At 49.8% G+C, this 26,610-nt stretch overlaps 1 protein-coding gene across 1 annotated transcript; it reads left to right on the top strand.

Annotated features, from left to right (window-relative positions):
* The first annotated feature begins 3,148 nt into the window (after window positions 1-3,148).
* On the top strand, window positions 3,149-26,610 carry MALL (mal, T cell differentiation protein like). The gene is made up of 4 exons (XM_080684239.1): window positions 3,149-3,496; window positions 21,739-21,906; window positions 23,068-23,190; window positions 25,198-26,610. The coding sequence occupies exons 1-4, from the start codon at window positions 3,185-3,187 to the stop codon at window positions 25,258-25,260; spliced, it is 666 nt and encodes a 221-aa protein (XP_080540365.1). The 5' UTR covers window positions 3,149-3,184; the 3' UTR covers window positions 25,261-26,610.

Here is a 26,610-nt window from a genome sequence, read left to right on the forward strand (position 1 = left end):
TGGGATTTAAACAGCTTTACCACTTTGTGAAATTGCTTGACATTATCTGTGAAAGACACATACCATGTCACTCACAGTTCCATGTCTCAGATATTATCAATAGAAATAGCCCTAGACAGTTTGGCTCAGTGGATAGAGCATGGGCCCGTGGACTGAAAGGTCCTGGGTTTGATTCCTGTCAAAGGCACATTCCTTGGTTGTAGGTTCCCTGGCCCTGGTCTGGGTGCGTGCAGGAGGCAACCAATCGATGTGTTTCACTCACATCAATGTTTCTCTCTGTCTCTCCCTCTCCCTTCCACTTTCTCTAAAAATCAATGGAAAAAATATCCTCGGATGAGGATTAACAAAAAAAAGAAAAAATAAAAGAAATGTACACGCAGGTGCACCAAAGGACTTGTTCTAGAATGTTCCTGGCCATGTTATAACACAAAGTTGTAAAAACTTGAGTCTATAAACAATAAAATGGATAAAGTGTAGTATATCCATACAACGGAGTACCATGCAGCAGGGAGCAGCCCACAAGAGCATGAATGAGTTTTGCAGCATCATGTTGAGTGAGACAAGCCAGCCACAAAGGAATCCACTCAGAAACAGACAAAACCAGCCTATTTGGTTAGACCAGTGGTCGGCAAACTCATTAGTCAACAGAGCCAAATATCAACAGTACAACGATTGAAATTTCTTTTGAGAGCCAAATTTTTTAAACTTAAACTTCTTCTAGCGCCACTTCTTCAAAATAGACTCACCCAGGCCAAGGTATTTTGTGGAAGAGCCACACTCAAGGGGCCAAAGAGCCGCATGTGGCTCGTGGGCCGCAATTTGCCGACCACTGGGTTAGACATCAGGAGAACAGGTGTTTTGAGGAGGGTGAGAGAAATGATTGAGAGGAGCTTGGTAATATTCTATTTTTTTTCTTTTTTTAATCCTCACACAAGGACATGTTTTTATTGATTTGTAGAAAGAGAGAGAGAAACATCAATGTGAGAGAGAAACATCAATCGGTTGCCTCCCGTATACCCCCCAATGGGGATCAAACATGCACCTAGGTATGTGCATTGATTGGGAATTGAACCCCCAACCTTTTGGTGTATGGGACGACACTCCAACCAACTGAGCCACCCGCCAGGACAGTGTTCCATTTCTTGCTCTAGGTGGTAGTTTCATGGCCTGTGTGTTTTGTGCACTTTTCTGTAAGTATATTATAAATCGGTACAAATTTTGAAAAAATTTTTAAAATTTGAAATTAGCATGGAAGTATTAACAGAGAGGCACTGATCTTGCTGTGGGAAGAAAGAGAGCCAGAAGAGAAGTGGTTTAAGGATTAGAATTAGGTAAACAAGTACTTATGAAGCATTTGCCATATGCCAGAAATGTCTTACAGGTTTTCATATATGTCATCTCATTTAACCTGCCCCAATTAACAAACAAGAAAATGGAGACAATGATTGTGATCAAGTAATGTTGGAGTGATGCTCAGGATTAACTCCATTTCTCAGTGCCATGAGATGGAAACCAGGGACCTCTGTGTAGAGGCCCTGCCTCTTCTCTTGGCAGACTCTGACCTTGTGTCCAAGAGCATTCATGCCCCAGCCCCTGAGATACCTGGATTATCCTAGAAGGCGAAGATGCTCTTAAGCTCTAACTTCCATCTCTTCTAGAAATTTACTGCCTGAAGTGCCTTGTGAATTATATAGTTTTCTTATAAATAGCTTAAGGAGAGTGTGCTATACTTTGTTGAATATAATAAAACTAGAGGCCTGGTGCATGAAAATTCATGCACTGGAGGGAGGGTCCCTTAGCCCAGCCTGCCCCCTCTCACAGTCCAGGAGCCCTCAGGGACGGGAGGCAACCCGCTGATCAAGGGAAGGCGATGCTCCATCACACCTCTGCTGCTGCCACTACCAGCAGCACAAGCCTCGGCCGGCCCTGGTTACCTGAGCCTTGGGCAGCCCTGGGCAGCTGGGCAGCCACCATCTGAGGCTTGTTTGTGCCTTGGGTCGGCCCTGGGTGGCTGGGGGGCTGAGGGTACTCCAGAGGCAGGCATGTGGAGCGGCCGGGCCTACCCACCATCTGCTTTGAGGTTCACTCAGTGGGCCTATTGCCACTCCTTGCAAGGCCTTTGCTTTGGGCTTTGTTTTTTCTAAACCCTGCTTCCCACCCCCCTCCACCCCTGCTCTCCCCAGACCAATCAAAGGCCCACCCACCATCTGTGCCAGGTTGGGCAGGCCTGGAAGGCACTGCTTCTGCTGAGGAGCAGGCGCTGGTCTCTTGAGGAGGACATCTCATCACTGGAGCACATAAGGCAGTTCTCCCCTCATCCCTCCACACCAGGGCTGAGGCTGAGGCCACGAGGCCAAGGAGAAGGGACCCAACCCAAGCAGCCAGCAAACTCTGGGTGCCAGGACTTTCAGCAGGCCGTTGGTACTAAGGTAGAGAGGAAAGGGCTCATCTCCACATGTAGTGAAAGGAGTTGCCTGGCTGCCAGGTCACAGTCCCTGTGCTGGCCAGCAGGCAGGAGGAGGTAGGAAGGAACTACTTGGCCCAAAGCCTGGCTCCTGGCCACACTGGCTGTGAAGCCAGGATGGGGCGGGAGGAGAGCTGGGGCTTGGGTCAGCCCCCTCAAGCTGGGCTATTCTGGGGTGCCTGCTGGGGCATATTTCTCCCAGAGACAGTGGTCTCCTCCATCTACTGTGCTGGGGAAAGAGGAGGGTCAGGAAGAGGGTGCAGAGAAAGAAGGAAGCACCAAGTCCCTGGGGAGGGAGCTGGAAGTGAGGGCTGCTTCTCTCCCTCTGGTTTCAGGCGGAAGGTGGCCTGAGGGGCGGGGAGGGGGAGCCGGAGTGGGGGAGATGGAAGGAACAGGGGCATAGATGTGAGACCCAGCATGTCAGAGTCTGACCTGACCTAGCAAATTCTTGGTCTCCACACTGGAAAGGGAGTTAACCAGCCTGGGGCAGGGCTGTGGGGAGTATGGAGTGCTCTGTAGATCGCTTGGCTCACAGCAAGTCCTAAATACACAGTCTTTGTCACGGTAAACAGCCTTAGCCTATACTCTGGGCACAGAGTTGGGGGGTGGTGTGGGGGGGGCTAGGGGGGGGTGGGGCTGTGACTGGTATCCCTGGAGTAATATGCTCCCGGATTCAAAAATTCCGAGGAAGGAAGAGACTAGGGAGGAGAGGCCCGTCCGATGCGCAAGCCGACTTTCACTGAGGGTTTCTGGCTGCAGCAAGTGGAAGGACCTGCTCGGCGGGAACGTTTTTGTCCCTCCCAGGCGACGTCCCATGGGTGTGTCGGGCAGAGGTTGATATTGGACGGGCTGCTGCCCTACAGCGGCTTAGGAGCCGGGAGCCAGGAGCCAGGCAGGGAACCGGGAGCCAAGCAGCAAGTGAGCATGGCCGCCCCAGACCCACCGCCCCCTACCAGCCACGCGCCACCCGACGTGCCCTCGGGGTTCGCGCTGTTCCTCACCACCCCCTTCGCCTTCTTCCTGCCCGAGCTGGTGAGTAAGGCCCCCCAGATGGACGGATGGCGAGGAGCCGCAGGGGCTGGGGCCCTCCCCTCTCGGGGGTAAGAAGCGGACCCGCCAGAGCTGTTTCTCCCGATCGCTCCACGGGCGCCAGGATACTCTCCACTGCCTCCTGCGCTCCCCTGGGGCCCGCAGCGCCGGTGGGTTTCCTCCTTCCCCCACAGCGGGTGATGATGGGGGGGGGGGGGGAGGGGCTGCTAGAATCTTGTGGATCTTCAGGAGAGTTTTGGAAACGGACTCTTATTTTATGGGTTCTTTTCCCGAACTACCTTTCTAAAGTTCCAAACGGGACTCGGCCTCGCCTCCTGAGAGGTCTGCCAGTGCCTTGTTGTCAAGTCAGCTGACGGTGAACCTGGACTTGGGTGGACTCCCCAGAGGAGGCGGCTTATGACAACCCTGGCCGTAATCTAGGGGTGAGCCACCCTGGCTACCCACGAGAACCCGTCACCCCAGGGGTGACTCTGGGGTGCCGGTGGCTGAACTGTGGTCCAATTTCTGCCAGACCCTGGCGTGTTCTGTGCAGTGTCCACTGAACTGGTCGTCTCCGAGCCGCTGTCATCATGCCCTTCCGCTGATGGGGGCACTCAATCTGGTGAACAAACCAGGGCAAAGGAGCTTGTTCTCCCAACTCCTCTGAAATGCCTAGCTTGTGGGGGTACTTCCTCAGCAGCTCTGAACCAGGCCGTCCTGCCAGGCAGGGAGGGAAAGCCAGAAAGTGGTTCCAACTTCCAATTGGACCTGGCCAGCCCTCTCACTCTTGTCCTCGGCTTGGAAAGCTGGCCCAACTGAGTGGCCTTTTGGCAAACTGGTTAAAGGGCACCCAGAAAGGGACTGAGGCAGGGCAGGCCCAACATTTGGGTGGCTCCAGCTGAAACCTCACCCAACAGGCAGGTTTCTGCCCAGCCTGCCACCCCCCCCCCCAACCTCCCAGAGGACACAAGCATGGGCATCCTGCCAGGCTGGTGACATCTTAGTGCTCTTGCAAGTTCTCTGTGCCAGGACCCGGGTGTGTCCTCACCTCAGAACAACCACACGAATTGCCAGGATTGTGGTTGACTCAATCACATGGTTTGTGTCCATCAGGCAGGCCACGGGTGACACTGCCTTCCCAGGTCCCTGACTGCGGAAAGGACACTGTGAGCACTTCTCCAGCAGTCACACTGTGCTCATGGAGGTGACCAGACAGGGAGAGGCCATCTGACCTGGTCAAGTCCAGGAGTTCAGGCCTGTGGGCTGTGAATTTGCACCTCAAATTATAGTCTAGATTTTTAGTGGGGGGAGGGGGAGACGAAGAAGGAAAGGCCCAGAGACCAGGAGAGACCAATAGGCAGGAGACTGGAGGAAAGGGGCTTCTAGAATCAAGAAAGCACTGGCGTGAGACCCAACTGGGTGGCTCAGTTGGTTGGAGTGCCCTCCCATAAACCAAAAAGGGTTTCCAGTTTCGATTCCTGGTCCCTGGTCGGGCAAATGCAGGCCCAAGGGTGGTGGTGGGGGGGGGAACCAGTCTCTCTCTCTCTCTCCCTCTCTCTCTCTCTCCCTTCCCCTCCCCTTTCTTCTCTTTCTAAAATCAATAAACATATTGGGGTGGATGGGTGGGTGGGGACATCTCTTGTACCCGCTCCCAGGATGCCAGCTCCTGCAAGTGGAATTCCTGGAGGAGTAAAGTGCGTGGCTCTGCTGGGCTCTGGGTCATCAATATCTTAAGTGGCAGGATATTGTCGGTGGTTCAATGTTATTCATTTATATTTCCTTTGAAGTTTCAGATTTATAGGAAAACTGCTGCTAATAGTACAGAGATTCCCATATACTCTTTTCTCAGCCTCTCCTGAGGCCCAACACAACTATCAAAATTAGTAAGTTAACGGCCCTATCTGGTTTGGCTCAGTGGAGAGAACATCAGCCTGTGGACAGAAGGGTCCTGGGTTTGATTCTGGTCAAGGCCACATGCCCCGGTTGTGGGCTTGATCCCCAGTAGGGGGCGTGCAGGAGGCAGCCGATCAATGATTCTCTCATTGATGATTCTATCTCTCTCTCCCTCTCCCTTCCTCTTTGAAATCAATAAAAAAATATTTTTAAAAAATTAGTAAGTTCACATTGCGACTATATATCAACTGCCCTATAAACCTATTGAAATTGTGCTGATTTCCCCCTGATGGCATTTTTCTGGCCCGGGATCCAGTCCAGGATTCCACATTGCATTTAGTTGTCATGTCTCCTTTTCTTATTTAATCTGGAGTAATTCCTCAGTCTTTGTTTTAACACTTTGAAGACTATGGATCAGTTGTTTTATACAATGTCCCTCCATTTGGCCTGTCTAATGTTTTCTCATTACCACTTTATTTTTCATTCACAGAAATCCTTATTTACTGTTGAAAACTTAGAAAACACAGAAAGAAATATAAGTCATACACATGCATATATTCATATACATACCATAGTCCTCCTTTACCCATAGTTTTGCTTTCTGTGGTTTAAGTTACCCATGATCAACCATGACCTGAAAATATTAAATAGAAAATTCAAATAGAAAATTCCAGAAATAAACAATTCGTAAGTTTTAAATTGTGTAGCAATCTGCATAGTGTAATGAAATCTCACGCTGTCCACACTGTCCAGCCCAGGATGCGAATCATCCCTTTGTCCAGTGTCTCTGCACCATAGACACTTCCAACCTGTTGCGGCCACCTTGGTTATAAGATCAGTGGTCACAGTATCAGTGTGTTCTGGTCACCCTTGTTTTACATAAGAATGGCCACAAACCACAAGGGTAATGACGCTGGCAATTCGGATATGCCAAAGAGAAGCCATTAAGTGCTTCCTTAAAGTGAAAAGGTCAAAGTTCTAAATTTAATAAAGAAAGAAAAAAAAATCATGCTGAGGTTGCTAAATCTACGGTAAGAATGAGTCTTTTATCTGTGAGGTTGTGAAAAAGGAAAAAGAATTTCATGCTAGTTGCTGAGAGAGAGAGACCAAGTTTATTACAGTACATTGTTATAATTGTTCTGTTTTATTACTGGTTATTGTTGGTAATCTATTACTGCACCTATTTATAAATTAAACTTTATCATAGGTGTGTGTGGCGGGGGGGAGGGGGGTTTGGTGCTGTCCTGTCCAAGGTCTCAGGCATTCACTGAGGGTCTTGGACTGTGGCCCCCGACAGATAAGAGGGGACCACTGTACACATGGACTTATCTAGTTGGGTTATTTTGTACATGCTACTTTGCACTGGTTTTCTCCTTAAATAAGCCTTCCTAGCACGCAATATAGAATCATGTGTGCCTCACATCTGGGGAGAGAGGGAGGAGGTAACTAGGAGAGGAGGGGAGAACGTCGAGGTGAGTGGCTGATTCTTGACCCCGTGGAGCAGAAGACTTGCTGGGCTGTAGAGGAAAGTGCAGAGTCAGCCAGTAGAAGCCCCTCTCTGATCCTGGTCTGCTGGCTGTGCTGCCCACTGCCGTCCACTGGGCTGACCGCAGAGCACCAAGCCTTGGGGGTCCCAGTAGATTCTCTGTCTTAGGGCCCAAGGCATCACAGATGGTATGTTTGTCTGAGGACATGAGTCTAGAGAAGAAGGTCTAAAACTGGGAGCTCAGGCCAGCAAAAGGAGGCAGAGGAAGCGAAATCCGTAACCTGGCTTCAGATACAAACATGGGTGGCATCTGCAGGCACATGTCCCTCCAGCCACTGTCTCCTAACTGCCCACTGTGAAGTCTGGAGAGCAGGGCCTGTGTCCAGAGCGTTCCCAGGTGAGTGAGGACAGCAGAATTATAAACAAGGGGCACGCTGAGGCCCCAACTCCGCTCCTCAGACCCCTCCACCCTGTGACACCCCTGCTGCCTTGACAGTGGCAGCTCTTGTATTTCTGGACAATGACAGACTAGGATGGCAGAGGGTCCAGGGGGGCCTTAGTGTTCTCTAGCTGCTCTGCTCCCAGCAGCCTGCTCTCACAAGGTCTTTGTCTAAGTGGCCTTATTTTAAGTCTTTAACGTTAAAATTCACATTTTAAACTTTTGACTTTCAGTAATTATAGATCCATAGGCAGTTGCAAAGTTAGTTCAGGAAGGTCTCCTACCCTTCATCCAGTGTCCCGCATCGTTACATTTGTCATCAGGCTAGTGACAATTTCAAACCAGGAAACCGAGGTGGTAAGGTATGTCTGCATAGGTTTATGTGCCTGTATTTTCACTTGACAAAAGTTCTACCTCGGTGTCTGTTTTCACTAACCGAGAGAAATCTGAAGAGGATTTTTGCTTCTATGAAAAAGGCAAAAATAGTGGTCGGTGCTCATTTGCAGCAGCCAGTAGAAGCAGTGGCACCCCAGCAGCAAGAGTGGCCGTGCCGCCGAGCTCCTGCCCAGGAACCACCTCAGGATCGCAGCATCTCAGCACCCAGCCCAGAGCTCTGAGCTGAGTCTGGGAGCATCTGGGCTTTATCGCTATTGATTTTGTGACTGTTAGCAAGATGGGTCCTAAGTTAACAGAAATAAGAGAGCTCGTAAAGGTGTTCTAGTTAGAGTGAAACTGGACGTAATTAAGTGTGTTTAGTATGATTGGTAGGTTATTTTGGGGGTGTGAACATGCAAAACGTTTTCTATGTAAATTAATGGTAATTGCTTCTTAGCTTTATGCCATTTTGGCTTCATAGGAACCTCCACTTTCAGATAGCAGGGAGCCTGTACCTCTGGGTCATTTTCTCGCATGTGTAGATTCATGTAGCCACCACCACAATCAAGATACAGAACTGTTCCGTCCCACAAAGCCTTCCATCCCGGTTCCCTTTTATGGTCTCCTCCACCGCATTCCAACCCTGTCCCCCCAGCCACCTCTTGAACCCTGGGAACTACTAATTCTGTCTCGATAATTTTGTGGGGTTTTTTTGTTTTGTTTTTTTGTGTTTTTTTAAATATATTTTATTGATATTTTACAGAGAGGAAGGGAAAGGGATAGAGAGTTAGAAACATCGATGAGAGAGAAACATCGATCATCTGCCTCCTGCACACCTCCTACTGGGGATGTGCCCGCAACCAAGGTACGTGCCCTTGACCGGAATCGAACCTGGGACCTTTCAGTCCGCAGGCCGACGCTCTATCCACTGAGCCAAACCGGTTTCGGCTAATTTTGTGGTTTTTTTGAGAAAGTAAGATAAATAAATGGAATCACACAGCATGTGGCTTTTTGAGACTGGCTCCCTTCCCTCAGCCAGTTCCCTGAGGTCCACCCAAGTTATGGTGTATCAATAGCTCCTTCCTTTTCACTGCTTTGCAGTGGTCCCTGGCGTGGATTTACTGCGGTTTGTTTAACTTGCAACCCATTGGGAAACGCTTGATTGCTGACAGTTGCTAGCTATTCTGAATAAAGCTGCTGTGGATGTTCGGGACAGGCTTTTGTGTGGCTGTAGTCATCCTTTCTCTGGGAAAACACCGAGTGTGACTGCTGGATTGTGTATTAAGTGCATGCTTGGTTTTTATTAAGAAACTGACAAACCCTTTTCCAGAGGTGCTGTACTATTTTACATTCCCACCAGCAACAGAAAAAGACTTTTGATATTTTTTTTTTAAATATATTTTATTGATATTTTACAGAGAGGAAGGGAGAGGGATAGAGAGCTAGAAACATCGATGAGAGAGAAACATCGATCAGCTGCCTCCTGCACACCTCCTACTGGGGATGTGCCCGCAACCAAGGTACATGCCCTTGACCGGAATCGAACCTGGGACCCTTCAGCCCGCAGGCCGACGCTCTATCCACTGAGCCAAACCGGTTTCGGCCTTTTGATATTTTAACATTCACATTTGTATGTTATTTGGTTTATAGTGGAATTCAGATTTCTCGTTAGAAAACCATATTAATTTCAAAATATTTCTCATTTGAAAACCATATTAATTTCAAAATACAATCTCCTTTGTTCAGTGAGTGGGGGTGCCTGCTGTTGCTAGCCCTGGGGAGAGCCTGGGGACCAGGCAACACACACCCCCTCTCTCTTCAGAGCAGACAGTGCTGGGTGGGGTGAGGTGACCTTATGATTGCCTGATTCCCTGCAAGGTTGACACGTCTGCTCTTTGCTCCTTTAGGAGCTGAGGTGACTCAGATGACGAGGACTGAGGGAGTATTTTATGAATAAGAGTCCAGGGAAGTCTTATAACCCCCGACCTTTTCACTACTTAACTTACAAATTAGATTTTTGACTAATTAAAAAGAAGTGGCTAAGAAGAGCTCTAGAGAGTCAGCAAGTTAGAAGGTGAGATGACTCCCTGCTGTTGATGTTGCCTTTGAGCTTCTGGCCTGGCCTGTTCAGCAGCGGAGAAGTGCTGACTCTCTCTCTCTCTCTCTCTCTCTCTCTCTCTCTCTCTCTCTCTCTCCTTCCTCATCCTCAAGTGAGGATTTTAAAAAAAGGTCTGTCAGAGGTTCTGCTACTTAATTGCTGTGAGACCCCGGGCAGCTCACTAAACCACTCTGAGCCTCAGCAGTGAGACAGGAACAGTCCAGACCTCATGAGACAGCTCTGTGGTTTCCACAAGGGTTTTCCCAGGCAGCCCGAGAAGTGTCAGCTTTACTGTTTCATTGCTGCTGGTCATTGGACCTCTTCCTAGAAAGCTGGTGGCTTGTGAGCAGATCCCAAATGCAAATCCACAAGCATTTATCAAGATGCCAGGGCTGCTCTCGCCCTAGGCTTTGCTCTTCAGGGAAACAAGAACAAGTGGTGGTGATGAGGGGTAATGTCCAAGGGTGAGGTCACCGGAGCGGGAAGTTCCCTTCAGACCACAGAACGAAGCAGCAAGGGTCATATCTGCCTTCTTACCTTTACATTCCCTTGCTTGGCACAGAGTAGGTCTCACTAAATATCAGCTCAGTGAACGCATGAGATTCACATGGAGCCGCCCCCTCTTTCCCACAGCCTGACTTTCTATGTGTTGCCCTCTAGTCCCAGGCAGTCCTAGTCTGGACCAGGAAATGTCTCACCCCTCAAGCCAAGTCCTTCAGGAATGCCAGGCCCTGGAGTAAGCCCATTCTGATGAGGTCCCGGGGCCATGGGCAGTTGTGGCTGAGCACCCTCAATCCCACCTGGGGTGCTCTCCACATGTTCCCGCATCCCTCCTGCTAGCCAGGGGTTACGCATTACCTTACCTTACCTGTATAGAATTGACATGAACAAAACTAACTTCACCCTGAGTCCCGATTTCGGATTTCGTACTGCACATCAAAGCCTCCTAGTTGATCATTATCTATGCTCCTTAAGATGCAGTCAAAACCATTTTTGTTAGCAATGGCTGAATGGTGTGACAATTAAGATAGATATCAAACTGGCCCCTGGCACGACTGCATTCCTTGTCCCTTTGTCTTATCAGTCATTAGTACCTGAGCTACGGTATAAGAAGCACTGTAACAGGTCTGACAGCGGAGAACAATCTGTGCCAGTGCTGGGTCCTCTGTCTGCTCTGAACCTACCTCCCTGCAAGTAAAAGACCCCATAATAAATCCTGTTATTCCTTCGAAGGTGCCTGCTTCGTTCTGTGGTCTGAAGGTACCTTCTCCTTACGGTGGCCTTTATGCCCCTGTTCCCCTGTCAGATACAAGATACTGGTGCCTCCTTGCCCCTTTTATAATCACAATAACTCCCCTCCTGCCCCACCCCTTCTTAGACCCCGGCTCACTAACTGTTCTCCATTTCCTGCCTTTGAGAAGGGGTTAACTGTGGGACAGGGTCACCCTGGAGGAGGAGTGCAGGGACCCTGGGGTTGGAGCCGCTGCCATTGCTGCTGGCAGGACAGTGACAGGGCCTGGGAGCCAGGAACTGTGGTTGCAGAATTCCGGCCCACAACACAGAAGGATAGCCTTGAGCTGAGAGACCCAGGGAACTAGCAGGCAATCATCTACACCCACCCCACTGGTCTGGACTTATAGTCCTCTCCTTCCCCTGACTGGCCAAACCATGAGCAATGTCCTCTGAATCAGCGGCTTCTATCAGGGCAGACGGACAGGCAAGCAGCCTTCTGCACATCAGCCAGCCGGTTCACTGCAGGAGGGTAGGGAGGGGCCCCTCACATTCTGACCCACTGGACCCGGGGCCCCAGATAAGAAGCCTCACCCACCGATAAGAAGTGCCCCACCTGCTGCCAGCGCCCTTCCAGGAGCTTTTTCCCCGGGGCACGGGGCACAGCGGGGCCTCAGGAGTCAGGAGAGCTTTCTAGAGTGTCATCCAGATTGACAAGCAGAAGGAAGGGGCCGAGGAGGGAGGGGGTGGAGGATCCCGAGCCAGGTTCCCTGGCCTTTATCCCTCTTATCTCAAACCTCCCCTCTTCTGCATCCTCTCCTACTTGCCGGCCAGCCTTGCCCTTCAGCTGCCTCCTCCTGGTCTACTCCTTCCGGCCAGGTGGACTGCTGCCGGGGGCCCACACAGGCCTGATCTGTAGCAACAGACACTGTACCCACATTACAGGGCAGCTTGAGCCCAGCTCCCCACCCTCCTGCTTCAAGCTGCACCTAGAAGACTCCTGGTGGGCCCCGGAGAAGGGCCACAGTAGGCTCCCCATCCAGGGGCCAGGTACCGTGGGCGTGGGGCACAGAATCTTCCCACCTATTTCAGAGAAGTCTATCCATCTCAGCCCTTCGCCCCAAATGGAGTCTCAGAGCTTTGCGCTTCTGCCTCTGCTCTTTTCGCAGCCCCCACCCGCCCATCCGGACCCTCTCTCTGCCCAAGTGATGCTGGCTGGGGGAGAGGGGCTGTTTATTTGAGCGTCACCATCTCTGACGGCACATTTTTGTGTAGTTCTTTTTGTGTGCCAGGCCACGTGGTGTCACAGAACACGAAGGTGCCACTGGGGTGGGGAGGAGGCGGGAGATGGGAAAGCCTCTCAGGAAATCCTGTCTGTTCTCCCAGGAAAGCTGCTCCCAGAGGGCCTGGGAGGTGAAGGCACAGGAGATGCATAGGGACAAAACCAATGGGTGCCCGTCCTCCTGGAGGAAATGCCCGTCTGTGGCTGGTCTCAGTGGCAGCCCAGAGGTGTCAGGTGGTGCCGCCTGCATAGGAATCAGGCCCAAGAAGATGAGAGTGAGCAGCTAGCGAGTGAGTAGAGGCTAGCAACCACCTCCTACCGCCTTTCTCCAGTTGCTCAGCAGCTCGTACAAGCACCTGCTGTGTGCCAAGCTCTGTGCCCTGCACTGAGGACACAAAGGCCACAGGGCTGGGTCCTGCATTCAGGAGCTCAGGGTCTGGGGAGGCCACAAAGAGAGACAATGCATGAGGGAAGTCACTGAGGGGTGCCCTGGGGACTTGGTAGTTAGGGGGGCTTCCTGGAGGAGTTGGCCTTGGTCTGGTCCCTGCCCTGGAGGGTCTGCTCATACACAAGGTGGGGGAGGGAGGTGCTGAGCAGGCCGTTCATGGGGACTGGAGTGAATGTGATATCCTGGGCCCTCCATGCCTGACGAAGGACAGGACAGAGTCGCTGGTCACAAAATGTCTGTGGGTTCCTGGGGGAAGGAGGAGGTGGGGGGACCTGCCTGAACCCAACGCTAAGACTCATCCAGTGACTTCCTGAAACATGTGAAGGGACATACGTATAATAAACATGGGCGCCAAAGAGGAGAAGCCAGGGTGGGGACGGATGCACTTGTCCTGCTTCTTTGGGTGGTTTCAGTACTTTCTAACTTGCTAAGGTGCATAAGTAAAAAAATTAAAAAGTAAAAAAAGTTTTTCCCTCCCGCCCACCCCCCACCACCAATGCTTAATTTGGGTGTTGCTGTTTTTCAGGGACAAGAAGGAAAAGTCCTTTAGACTTTGGCAGGACAGGAATGTTTTTATTATTCCACCTTCTATTACCCTGTGAGCCCGGGCTGTTTTGTCAGTCAGAAGTTGGGTTGGTGGAGGCCAGGGTCTGAATGGGTGGGTGTGGTCCTGGGGAGGAAGCCGGTGGCAGGGAGGGCAGGAGGAAGGCAGAGGAGGCCTGGTGCTGACTCACCTCCCCTCCCGCGGAGACATCCTGCCCCTCCCAGCAGCTCACCCCAGGGTGGGCCCTGATTTCCCTGGCGGGCAGCCAGCCTGGTCCTGAGAGCTCTTGTGGGCACCAAGGTCTCCTTATATGACCTGGTCGACCAGGAGCAGCCTGGACAGAGCTCTGGCCAGCACTGTTGTTCCTGGAGTGGACCGGATGACACAGGGGCCCTCACTGGGGATGAGGGCACTAGGCTGGCAATTTCCTGCGAGCTTTAAAGCCACAGAAAGAAATTCTCACTCCATGAGTCAGGTCGAGAAAGTGAGTGTTCGGCGGTGTCCTAGGTTGGATTATGGAGCATAGAACTTCCATAGAAATGCTAGTTGTTTGGGAGCCTGAGTTCAGGTCCAGGCCTGCCCCGTCCCGGTGGGTAACAGGAAGAAGTCAGTTGGCCTCTCAGAACTGGTTTAGGAGGTGATGATGTCCAGAAAGAGTCCCGAGGCTGCCAGTCCCCAGACACCGGGAGGAGCTGCCTGTGGGCTGTGATCAGCACCCACGGGATCGGCCTCGGAGCTGCCACAGGGAGGCCTGCAGCAGGGGCAGGACAGCCCAGGCACCTGGCTCCCGGGGGCTTGATCTGGGCCTTTTTCTCCCAGCGGGAGGCTTCGTGGTGGTGGTGCAGCCTGTGTCCACCCAAGGATGAGGGGGAAAAGGAGAGGCAAAGCTGTCATGTCATAAAAATGAAGACAAGCTGTCAAAAAAGGAATGCAGTGGTGGTGGGTGAGACCTGTCGTGCAAAATGCAGCCAGCTATGCAGAAAGACCTGCCACTGGGTATCGCCTGTGGAGTGCCTCCCTGCTTCTCAGCTCCTGGCCGCCCCACCCGAGCCCACACCCCCAGCCTCGGCCAGGAGCCTGGGCTCTGAAGACCTGAGATTGCACGTCTTTGGGTTTCCTCCTTGTGCTTCACATGGGGTCATGGCTCGGGCAGCATCTGTCTTCAGAAACAGGTGGTGCATGAAGTTCACTCTGCTGCAGCAGCTCAGCCCTTGCCCCAGCCCCTCACCTGCCCCTGCCCCTCAGAGGCCTCTCAGCCCCCAGCTGCTCTATCCAGGTGGGCAGATCCTCCCAAAGCAAAGGCAGTCCTCTTTTCTTTCCTGTTCAAAAGTCTTTCATGGGTCTCTGTCATCCAGCACAGTGTCTTTCCTCTTTCTTTGTAAATATTTATTGATTGACTTGAGAGAGAGAGGGTAAAGGAGGGAAGAAAGGAGGAAGGTAGAGAGAGAGAGAGAGAGAGAGAGAGAGAGAGAGAGAGAGAGAAACATCAATTTATTGTTCCTCTTATTTATGCATTCCCTGGTTGATTCTTGTACGTGTCATGACCGAGGATCGAACCTGTAACCTTGGTGCATTGGAACGACGCTCCCGCCAACTGAGTACCCTTCCAAGGCTCTTCTCTCTTAAACTTACATGTTGGTTGTTTGGGGTTAGTTAAAACCCGGTCACTGAGTCAAGCAATGCCTCTCGAAGGCCAGGCCACTGATTGATTGACTGGATCTTATTTCAGAAATCTACAAACAAGTGTGTGCCCACAAGCCCACACACGTACCTTTTCTTTCCCTACACAAATCATAGCACACTGGGCTCACTGGGCTGTGCCTTCTACAATTCTTCGACTGTTTCATTTTCATATAAAAAGAGTCTTTCGTTCTTTGGAAGGCTGCTGAGGGTCCACTGTGCAGACCTCACTGGTCCCCACTGGGTGGGCGTTGAGAAAGATCCTATCTTTTCTGTAACCAGCAAGGCTGCAGCAAACAATCCTGTGCATTTGTCATTTTGCTCTTGTGTATTATTTGCAGGACAACTTTCCAAAAGTGAAATTACTGGGTGGAACAGTATGTGCATTGATATTGTCAAAATGGTAAAGCAGTTGATGGCACCATTATTTAACCTGGAGATGGCAGTGGATCTCAACCTGGGGTCTTCATGGGCTTGAGTATCTGGGAGTCCCCAGATTTGTAGACAAAAATTGTGCATATACATAGGTACATTTTTCTTGGCGACCAAAGCTTTCATCAAGTCTGTAGAAGGGTGTGTCCTACTCACCCCGCTGATTGGTCTCCAAGCTCCTCCAGTGTCAACTTCCTATCCTTCAGGAAGACCAGCCTTGCGCATTCCCCGCCTCTGAGTCTTTCTCAGGGAACAACCCTTCCCATCTTCTCTGCCATTCCAAATGACTATGACTAACAGGGCCAACCATGCTTACCCAGCACTCACCATTTGCACAAGAACCACATGAGAAGGGTCTGTGCGCTCCCCACCACCTCGATTAGATGGACATGGACATGAACGTGGACATGGAGGCACAGATGAGTTACGTAGCCTGCACAACAGTCAGCACTGGGATTGGAACCCAGGAGGAACGATGCTGCCGTGCTCTGGAGTGACTATGAGTGGGAGTCAGTAGCTGGGCTCTGGGGGCCCTCGTCCTGGCTGCATCATTGGGGCACCCTCTCTCATCCATTCAATCAGGGTCTCTGGGCAGGACCCAGATCTGGGGCTTCCTCAAAGTCCCCGATGATCCCAGGACTTTAGAAAGGGAAGCAAGACTCAGCACAGATCTGGAATCAGCTGTTTGTCCCCAGACTCTGACTAGGGGCTATTAGGCCAGTGCTGATACGTGTGAGGGCTCTTCCACCAGCAACCTAAATGCAAGGGATCTGCTTTAGGCTCTAGACGGAAACAAGGGACAAGACTTATTTTATGCTCCATCCTCCCTGAAGAGATTCCATCAAGTGTCGGCTCAGCTTTGGAAAAGGCATAGATGAGCATTCTGTGTATGTTCACAGGAAACAGACTCTGCCTAAATTGGACTTGAAATATACTTGATCACCACACCCAGTGATAATGCAGCATTCTCCCACATGGAGCCCCAGCCCCAAACATCTAAGTATGTCTCCTGCTCTTGGGAAATACAAAATGAGGATTAAAATGAGAGAGTGGTTGAGGCTGCCAAGAAAATCTGGAAAACTAAATATGAGATTTTTTTTAAAAGCTGGGAAGACAAACACTCAACGTTACCTTACCTGTAAAGAACCAAAGCAGCCTGCTTGACACAGAAATGAGATACCACTTCCCTGGGCTTCACTCCCTGGGGCTTGTCCTTGGCCCAGGTCCCTTCTACTGTTCAAAAGGTGGAGGGTGTGGAAATCAAAGTAAATAGCATTCCTGAGCAACTCATTGATTGTGCAACCCTGAAGCCCTTTCCAAAAATTCCCAGGCAATCTGAGTAGATGCACAAATGCTCAGAGGCCAGGTGTGAAATCTGATCATGTTCAGGACCCGCAGTGTCCTGCCTCAAGTCCTGTGTGACCTCAGGCCTCAGTGCCCCCCAGCACCCTCCACCTCACAGACTGTGCTGAGAATTAAGTGCAGACCTTAAGTGATGTGTGCGTGGCAGTGTTGGGTCAGGGCACCTCTGCCGGCAGGAGGAGACAGGCACTGACAGGCATGGTGGGGCCAAGGCACCCTTGCCGACCTCAGCCTGGCATAGGTGAGCTGGCAGTAAGTGGCAAAAGATATCAAGTGGCAGCTCTCAGGTCTTAGAAAGTTTCCAAGGGAGTTAGTTGAATTGCCATACAGACCTAATGAGGCCGTCTGAGTGGATGCATTTCACAAACTGTAAAGCCTGGTGAATGTGAAGTGGTGGTGGCATTATGCGATTCATTCAGCACACAATGTTCCCTGACCCCCTCCCCACCTACTTTGTTCCAGAACCTGTGCTGGGTACACGGAGTTCAACAGTGAATGGCACAAACCATTCTCTGCCCTCAGGTCTAATGTGAGTCTAAAATATTGCAGGTTCCAGTGTAGTCACTAAATCCTGACTGTCATCCCCGTTAAGAGCCAACACTGTTTGGGTGTCGGCATGTGAGGCATTCGTATGCACTTCCCATGGTGTGGAGGCAGGACACTTACCAGGTGCCCTAAAGCGGAGCCCTGGCACCTCCCGGCAGCATCAGCAGCACCTGTCACTGGATTGACAGGCAAGGGCCCAGTTCAGGGCCCTTCACACATCCCTCCACACGTCCTCCTCAGGACCAGGCAGCCCTGACTTGAATGGTATGTGCTGGAATGTAAGAAAAGTGATGCTCAGAGTATTGCTCTCAAGCAAAGTACCTGGCAGGTGCTTACTCAGGTATACAACTCTCAGCCACCATGCCACTGAGGGGGTTCAAGCAGCTGAAGAAGTGCTGGGAGAGCATCAAGACTCCAACCAAAAGATGTATGGCCCATAAAAGGAGAGAGAAAATGAAACAGAGCATCAGCCCACTTCTGAGTCCCCAGGCCCTAGGGAAGGAGAGGGTCACCAACACACTGCCCGGGCAGCTCTGCTTCCTGCAGAGCCCTCAGGAAGAAGAGCCCAAATACCAGCCAGATGCTGCAGCCCAAGATTTTCTATCTAAAATAGAGAACTGTGCAATGAGAAAGTTCATACATTTTCCAGTGTGTGAGGGACCTCTCAACCTGAACCCTTATGTTCAGCTGTCAGACTAACGGCCAATAAAAATGACAGGAGCAAAGCTTCTTAGAAAGATGCTTTTAAAAAGAGCATGAGGCCCCTGATGGGGTAGAGTGTTGTCCCCATATGCCAAGAATACACAAAGGTTGAGGGTTTGATCCCTGTTCAGGACACATACAAGAATTAACCAATGAATGCATGAGTAAGTCTAACAACAAATCGATGTTTCTACCTCTCTCACTCAAATCAATCAATCAATAAAAATAAAAAGATGCATGATGAAGAGCACCATTAACAAATGTCCATATTACAACTGCACCTAATACAAATGAATGAGGTGCATGTGACCAAAATCTAGCAGATAGAGTTAGAGTGTGAGATGGCTGAGGAGGAACACAGGATAAAAATGGAAATTCTCAATAAAAGGATGTAGTGGGAAAGAAAACTACAAACTTTTACCAAGGGATGGCCTGCTTCTTCAATTAACTGCCCCTTTCCCAATCCACCCTAAGACTGTGTTGGCAAAGAAATCTGGAACATGAACTTGTGGTCAGTAACTTGTAACAGAGCTACAACTACCAGTAGGAAAATTAGAATGGTAGTAGTCACTTAATCAAGAATGCATTCAGGGCCCTGGCTGGATGACTTAGTTGCTTGAAGCATCCATCATCTGGTGCACTGAAAGGTTGCAGGTTCAATTTCTGATCAGGGCACATACCTAAGTTGCAGGTTTGATCTCCAGTTGGAGTGCATATGGGAGACAACCAATCGATATTTCTCTCTCACACCAATGTTTCTCTCTCCCTTCATTTTTCTAAAAAATCAATTAAAAACACACACACACATATCCTTGGGTGAGGAATAAAAAGAAAAAAGAATACATTAAAGTACCCTCTGTACCCCTTAACTGGCAAAGAAGTTGTTATAGTCTTCTGAAAATTATCACTCTGAGTACTATAATTCTGAATGTAATGTCTCCTAATTAGAATTCATACAACAACTAGAAAGAGAGGAAGGAAGGAAGGAAGGAAGGAAGGAAGGAAGGAAGGAAGGAAGGAAGGAAGGAAGGAAGGGAGGGAGGGAGGGAGGGAGGGAGGGAGGGAGGGAGGGAGGAAGAAATGACTAATAGTTGTATCTTAGAGAGAAAGAAAATAAGAAAATATTTCTAAAGGAATATCTGAGGTGTAAGAATAAGGTAGTGAAGGAATTCTTAAACTTGACCCAAAATGCACAGTGTATAATAGAAAAAAATAACATATTAAAATTAAAAACTGAGTTCATCAAAAGATATGATAACATGTGTGAGATGTGCTGGCAAAATACATTTGTGATATTTATAATAGTCAGTGAGATACACACTACCAGAAAGAATTCCTGTGAATCAATAAGACAAAGTTGTAAAAAATTTGGAAAAAAATTAAAAATCCACAGAAAAGGAAATATATGAAAATAAGTTCAATCTCATTAGTAATCATAAAAAGTAAAATCTAATGAGATACATAGAAAATTCTAAGGAATATACCAAACCATCACCAAAAAAGAAGAACTCAGAAACCCTCCTTGAACTAATAAGTGAGTTCAGCAAGTTGCAGGATACACTATCAACACACAAAATCAATCCTGTTTCTAACCACTAGCAATGAACAATTGGAAAAATATTTTTTTTTAATTTTAAGCAATACAATTTACAGTAGCTCCCCCAAAATCAAATATTAAGGCATAAGTATAAGAAAATGTGCACAGCATCTATAATGCCACAACCTACAAAACATTGATTAAAAAAAATTCAAAGAGCATCTTAATAATTGGAGAGGTGTACCATGTTCGTGGATTGGAAGACTCAACATAGAAAAGATGTCATTCTCTCCAAATGGATCTCTAGATTTAACACAATCAAAATCCCAGCAGATAGATATTCAGATATTGACATGCTGATTCTAAACTTTATGTGGAAAGACAATGGAAATAGTAAAGGGGTGAGCTATCTCCTGAAATGGGCAGAAATGTGAGTCACCTGTACTGTCAACTCTTTTGATTACAGTGACTCTACAGAAAGTTTAAAATTCGGTAGTATGATTTCTCCAAACTACAAACCCAGGAGATATCCTTGGCTCCCTCCACCACCAATCACCCAAAATTTCTAGTGGCTATAATCCAATAGGTTCTTCTTTTTCAAAATGATTTTATTACTTTGTAAAAGATAAACTCCTTTGTGCTCACTGTGCAGTGCAAGCAATGGAACATTATCATTATCTTTGGAGACCTCTATACACCCATTCCCAACCCCATAGCTCTTTCTTCCTCAGGAAAGTCATTCTCAGGAGGTGCTTGGGAGGGTGGACCCTGAAGGAATTGAGGAGTGGCAATGAGTCAGATTTTGTACCTGTTGGATTTGAGGAGCTTGAGAAATAGGGCCAGGACTGGGGTGAGGCAAGTGAGATGTCTGGGTGAAAAATGTCGTGAGGAACTCACTTTCAGCATCATACAAGTGCAGTTTTGGTCCCTGCAGAAAGCAGAGATATCCATAGGCAAGTGGATGGACATGTGGGGTTGAAGGCCACAGAGAGAAATGGGCTGGCGGTGGGTTCCTGGGATCCAGCTTATGAGGTGCTTCTAAGCACAGATTTAACTTGAGTGAAGAAAAGGAGAATGAGGAGGCTCACAGGGACATCCTAAGGAGGCCCCATGAAGAAAATTTACTCAGAGAGTCAGATACAAACCAACAATAAAACTACTTGGACACCTTGGACAGGTAGCTCAATTGGATAGAGCATTGTCCAATACAGCAAGATTGAAGGTTCGATCCCTGGTGAGAGCACAAATAAGAGGCATAAATAAGTGGAAAAAGAAATCTCTCTCTCTCTCTCTCTCTCTCTCTCTCTCTCTCTCTCTCTCTCTCTCTCATCAGTTTTTAAAAAGCCACTTGGAGCTCATGTCTACCCTCTCCTCCAGGCCTCTAACTGGATATGCATCTTTGCACATATAGTTCTTCCCCTGGGCTCACCAACAAGTGCAAGCCCAGCCCCAAAGCAAACAAAAACAGAGCCCAGAGAAAACAGGAAAAAGGTTTGGTTTTTCCACCAAGGGGGTAATAAATGACTGGACACAGTTGAGAGGTGATTAAACTGGAACCGTGTTGCCTAGCAGGGCATCAGATACTATAACTTGGCGGGGGGGGTGCACCAAACCAAGTTCCCACAGGGCCAGGCAGGCACTGTCAGTGGGTGAAAGGAGCCAGGAGAAAGGGAGGACTATTCCACAGTGAAAGTGAGTGACAGAACGTGCTACACAGTGGCATGGGATTACAGGGGAGAGGGATGTGGTCCACTGAGGACTCTGGGTCCTTTTTAAAGAGATAGTCATAACTTATTTCATCCTACTCTTGCCTGGGAAATGTGTAGCCAGAACTATAGATTTCTTAAGAAATGTCTGAAATCTGTATTTCTCATGTGAAATGTCTTATTTTAAATGTTACTCAGACACATTTAAAAAACTGTATATGCCAACACTGTTTGGACCAAGTAGACACACCCACAGGCTATATTTGGCCAAGTCCTTCTGTGGTCAGCCTCTGTGTTAACCCTTTGGATTTTCTAATAAAATTTACTGTGATTCAAGGCGCCAGCCTTCCTCCCCATTCCCTCAATTCCCACCTAACTTCACCTGAAGAGCTTTTAACCAGAGGCAGAGGAGCAGAGAGACCACACAAAGGAAGATGCACCCCACACATGCAAATGACCTCTCCTTCACTGGTTTTCTCTTACAGGTGTTCGGGTTCTGGGTCTGGGTCCTTGTGGCCGCCACCCACGTGGCAAACCCGCTGCTGCAAGGATGGGTGTTGTATGTCTCGCTGACCTCGTTCCTCATCTCCCTCATGTTCCTGTTGTCTTACTTGCTTGGATTTTACAAGAGATATGAGTCCTGGAGAGTCCTGGTAAGAACCAGTGAGGGGACTAGGCCCTCGAACTCCCCCAGACTGGTGTCCTGGGTGTTGTGGGGACAGCAGGCCTTCTGGGTGCAGAAGGAGAACCAGAGACTTTCCTGGGCTGGGCCCCCATGACCAAGACTTTTTATGTGAATGGGTTTGCTCTAAAACCAAACGAGAGCGCTGCCCTGCCAGAGTCAATCTCATTTCATTGCCTGCTGTGCCTTCCTTGTGAGGAACATACACATTCTGTATGCAGTTGACCCTTAAACAGCATGGGGTGAGGGGCTGACCTCCTACACAGTTGAAAATCTACTTATAACTTTTGACTCCCCCAAAATGTAGTTACTAAAAGCCTATTGTTGATAAAGGCCTTACCAATAACACAAGTAGTCGATTAACACATATGTTATATGCTAATGTATTATATACTGTATTCTTACAATAAAGAAAGCTAGAGAAAAGAAAATGTTATTAAGAAAATCATAAGAAAGAGAAAATACATTTACAGTATTTATTGAAAAAAATCCACGTTTAAATGGACCAGCACAGTTCAAATCCGTGTTGGTCAAGGGTTGACTGTACTCCTGTGTCAAGCACATCCTGATACATTTCCCTCTAAATCTCATTTGGGAAAAATCAGCGGAGCAATATCGAAGGAAATGCCAACAGGAAAAAAGTCACCCCAATCTCGAGGTCTTGTCACAATCACTCGGTTCATTCTTCTGATTCCCCACAAATTTTGTGTAAAATGCATATATATGTTAATCACACTGAACTAATAATTTTGGATGTCAAAACTTTCATTTAATATTACATCATTGTTTCATGTTTTCACAACATCTTGATAACCATTAAATGTTTTCTATATTGAACAACTTACCTCATCGCTGACCAGATTAAATGAGATAAATGAGAAAAGGGCTTGGCCTAAAACTTGGCACAGAATAAGCTCTCAATTAGTATTTATATTATTACTGCTGTTTATTAATCCACTATTGCTCACTACATAGATATTTCATTAGAAACAATACAAAGAAAACCCAAAGAAAACAAGGCAGGAGTTAGGGAGCAGGCCTGCCTCTTTCTCACTCCTCCCAGCTGTGTTGTGGGAGGAAGGCGCTCACTGGCTAAGTGCCCGGGTGATGTGGCCTCCCTCTTCCCTTCCAGGACAGCCTGTATCACGGGACCACCGGCATCCTGTACATGAGCGCGGCTGTCCTGCAGGCCCACGCCACCATCGTCTCTGAGACCCAGGACCTGGGCAACTACATGACAAACACCGCGGCCACGGTGAGTGCTGGGCCTGACGCCATGGGGAGGGTCCAAGGGGCTTGGCTCTTTGGCTCTGCCTCCTGCAGGACAGCCCACCTGAGCCCTCGGGCTGATGGAGCCCTGGGCACAGGAGGAGGGGTGTGTGTGGGTGTGTGTGTGTGTGTGTGTGTGTGTACACACATGTGCCCAAGCTCGCAGTGCCCCAGGCCCAAGTTCAGGTGTCACCTCTCGCCTTCTGTTTTTCCCACCTCAATACTCTTACATCCCCTTCACTGCTGTCCAAAAATTTTTTTTCCAAAGCACAATTGGAGCAGCCGTCTCCTATTGCAGGCCCTCCAGGGCTCTCATTGTTGTGGAGTGCAGCCCAGGTCCCTCAGCACGGCTGCACTGTCCAGGCACTCTTTTATTTCAGTGATGGGACCCAAAGTAAGGTAGCTCAGCCAAATGGTGGGACAAGCGGGACCCCAGACCTTGGGCCCGAGGGACCAGACTCCAGGCCCCTGTGCCTCCCCTCCTGGTCTCTGCACTGCGCCTCCTTCCTCCCTGTGTGGGAATGGCGCCCTCACGTGGCAGTAAGCTCACAGCTAACAGATTCCTCCTCTGACAGGCCTAGCCTTTATCACCTCACCTGGGAAACTTCCAAGGCAGGACTCCAGTGCCCAGCTGGGTCTCAGTCACCGTGGCATCACTGTGGCCAGAAAGGTGGAGTCCATGTCCCTAGGGGCTCCTACAGATATCAGGTGGCCAAGGGGTGCAGTGTGGGGGGCTGCCCCAGTATAAAATGGGGTGCCAGGCAAGCACCATGACCCACTAGGGTTGCCACAGGTATTCAGCTGCCTTTCCAGCCTGTCTTTGCCCTTCTCATTGAACTATTTCTCCTCCTTCAACTGCCACCCACCCCACCTAAGGCCCCGGCCCTTCACGGCCTGGCCCTGCACACTGCCACCCGCTCTCAGCTGCTAAAGCCACACGGGCCTCCTGGCTGCCCCTGAACACAACACATGCTCTGGCTCAGGGCCTTGGCAAGGACCCCCTCACCCCACGAGGACGGGAGTTTTCAAATGTTCACTGTTATAGCCACTGTTGTTTTTGAAGTATAGCAGGTGCCCAAAAGATATTTATTGAATGAATGAATGAATGAATGAATGAATGAATGAATGAATGAGTGAGAACAGAGTGTGAGTGGACAGCAGGGCAAAGGCTGGAGCAGTCAGCCAGGCCTGGAAAGTGTGTTATGGGCAAGGACTCTACCCAGAGAAGTGGGGGTCATCACACGGTTTTCACCTCATGCTGGTGAAACAAGGTGAGGCTTCCCTCTCGGGCACAGCAGAGAGCAGCGTGGGTAGAGAAGGACAAAGGGAGGCAGAGAGAAGCCCTGGCGAGGGGTGATGGCATGAGACAAGGGAGAAGTAGGCCGTGGGGCAATGCAGTCAGATGACTTGGGACTTTGGTGGAGAGGGGAGGGAGGAGTCAGGGTGGCCACAGTTTTCTGGCTAGTGGAACTGGGCAGGAGGAGGGTCCTGGCGCTCACAGCTTGTCCGGCTTGTGGGGAGATCTCAGGGGCTCAGTCTGGACCATGGAGAGCTGAAGGGGCCTCTGAGACTTCCATGAGGAGTGACCAGCAGGCTCTCAGGCGGGAGTCTGGGCTGGCGAGGGAAACTGTGGGAGTCGTCAGAGCACAAATGGTGACAGAGGATGGGAGAGGGAGACACTGTGACTGGAAGACAGCGGGGGAGAGAGGGCCCAGGGCAAGGAGGGCGATGAGTTGCTTTATGGCAGGAAGAGACGCACAAGTCTGCAAATGAGGCAAGAGCAGAACGTCAGGAGTGTGGCCTCGGGATACTTGTAGTGGACAGTTCCAGGGACACGGAGCAGTTGGCCAGTGGCTGCTGTCCTCCGATGGACAGCGGGCACAGCAGGGTCAGGGCATGTGGCCAGCTAGGCCTCAGGGCCTGAGGGCCCCTTAGAGGGATGGGCAGCAGCCAGCACTGTCCGTCTGTAACAGTCACTGTCACCCCCTTCCAGTTTTTCGCCTTCATCACCACCCTGCTGTACGTCCTCCACGCCTTCAGCATCTATTACCACTGAGGGCAAGAGTCCTGCCCGGCACGAAATGCTCTTGTAAAGCGTGGACCATTGGCTCCTGAAGGTCGCTTCAGCATTCGCCATCTGGATGACACACAGACCAACAAAACGTCAGTGGGACTAACAGACCGTCTTTTCGGACGGAGGGATGAAATCCCACTCCGCATAGCCTCCTGGACATTGTAATCCATCGTGATGACTATGGAAGGCTGTATTGCCTTTGCCTGGGAAAGTAGCTGGTGCCAGAAAACTAGTTTCCAAAGTCCTCAGCGTTGAGAATCCCGATCCACCAGCGTCACACCTGGCTGGAGACCCTGTCTCAGCAATTAGGGTCCCCAGGCAGGTGTATGGGAACATGCAGTCTTAGTTTCTTAAAGCCTACATGGTGCTATCAGTGCCTCCACATCACATCTCTGCTTAGATGCAGACCCTCTCCCGCCCTGTGCTTCTGCTCTGATTGGCAGCAAAGACCAGCCGCACTGCCACCCCCGTTACATTCTCCCTCCCTTCCCTGCCCAGCTTTGGGATCCAATTTAGAGGCTAGATTTGCAGAAAAAGAAGTGAGTGACTCTACAGAATTGTTATACAGTAAGAGCTGGGGCGTGGGGGTGGGCTGCAGGACTCCGCCCGACAAGGACTAGAAGCCGCCTTGCCCCCCACAGAAGACCTTCAAGGAAGGAAGCAGGATGTTATGTACAAGGATTCTCCTCTGGGCTCCTCTCACACTGTGCGGGACATGTAAGGAGGCCGGGAAAGGACCCCCGTCCAGGGACGTGCTCTTCCATGGGTGCCCACTCCCCTCAAGTCCCCGCTGTGGTGCCAGCAAAGAGGAGCTGGGCCACTCCGCTGCCTCCCACAGTGCAGGGCTCACACGCTGGACACATGGCGTTCGACTTTTGGACCATTCTCAACGAGAAGGCTGGCGTTGTGCACACAGAAACACAAAAAGAGGTGCTTGGTTTCAAAGTAAATGTTTTCCCTGAGAAAGCTGTGCATCTGGGCTTCTCCACACTGTCCTCAGCACCACGGTGGCCTCCTGGCCTCTCGCCTCGGGCATCGCCCATAACCGCCCTTACCTGCTGTCACTTTGAAACGAAGTAAGCTAGATGTGGAGGGACTCATCTTCACTGATTTAAGGGCTCACAGTTCCTATCTTCTGCTCCTGGGAGAAGGGGGACAGGGAGTCCCCTAAGAGAAACTGGCTTTGCTGTCGCTGACTGCTGGCTTCCTACTTGCCCTGCTATCCTGAAAACCCCCCCTTTATCTCTCTCTTTCTTGCCTGGCAGCTGCCTGGGATGAGCACTGTTCAATATGTACTGAGTAGCCGCATCCAAATAAAAGGTGTTTTACAGT

This window comes from Plecotus auritus (assembly GCF_963455305.1).
Source record: "Plecotus auritus genome assembly, chromosome: 8".
In the NCBI taxonomy this organism is placed as follows: Eukaryota; Metazoa; Chordata; class Mammalia; order Chiroptera; family Vespertilionidae; genus Plecotus; species Plecotus auritus.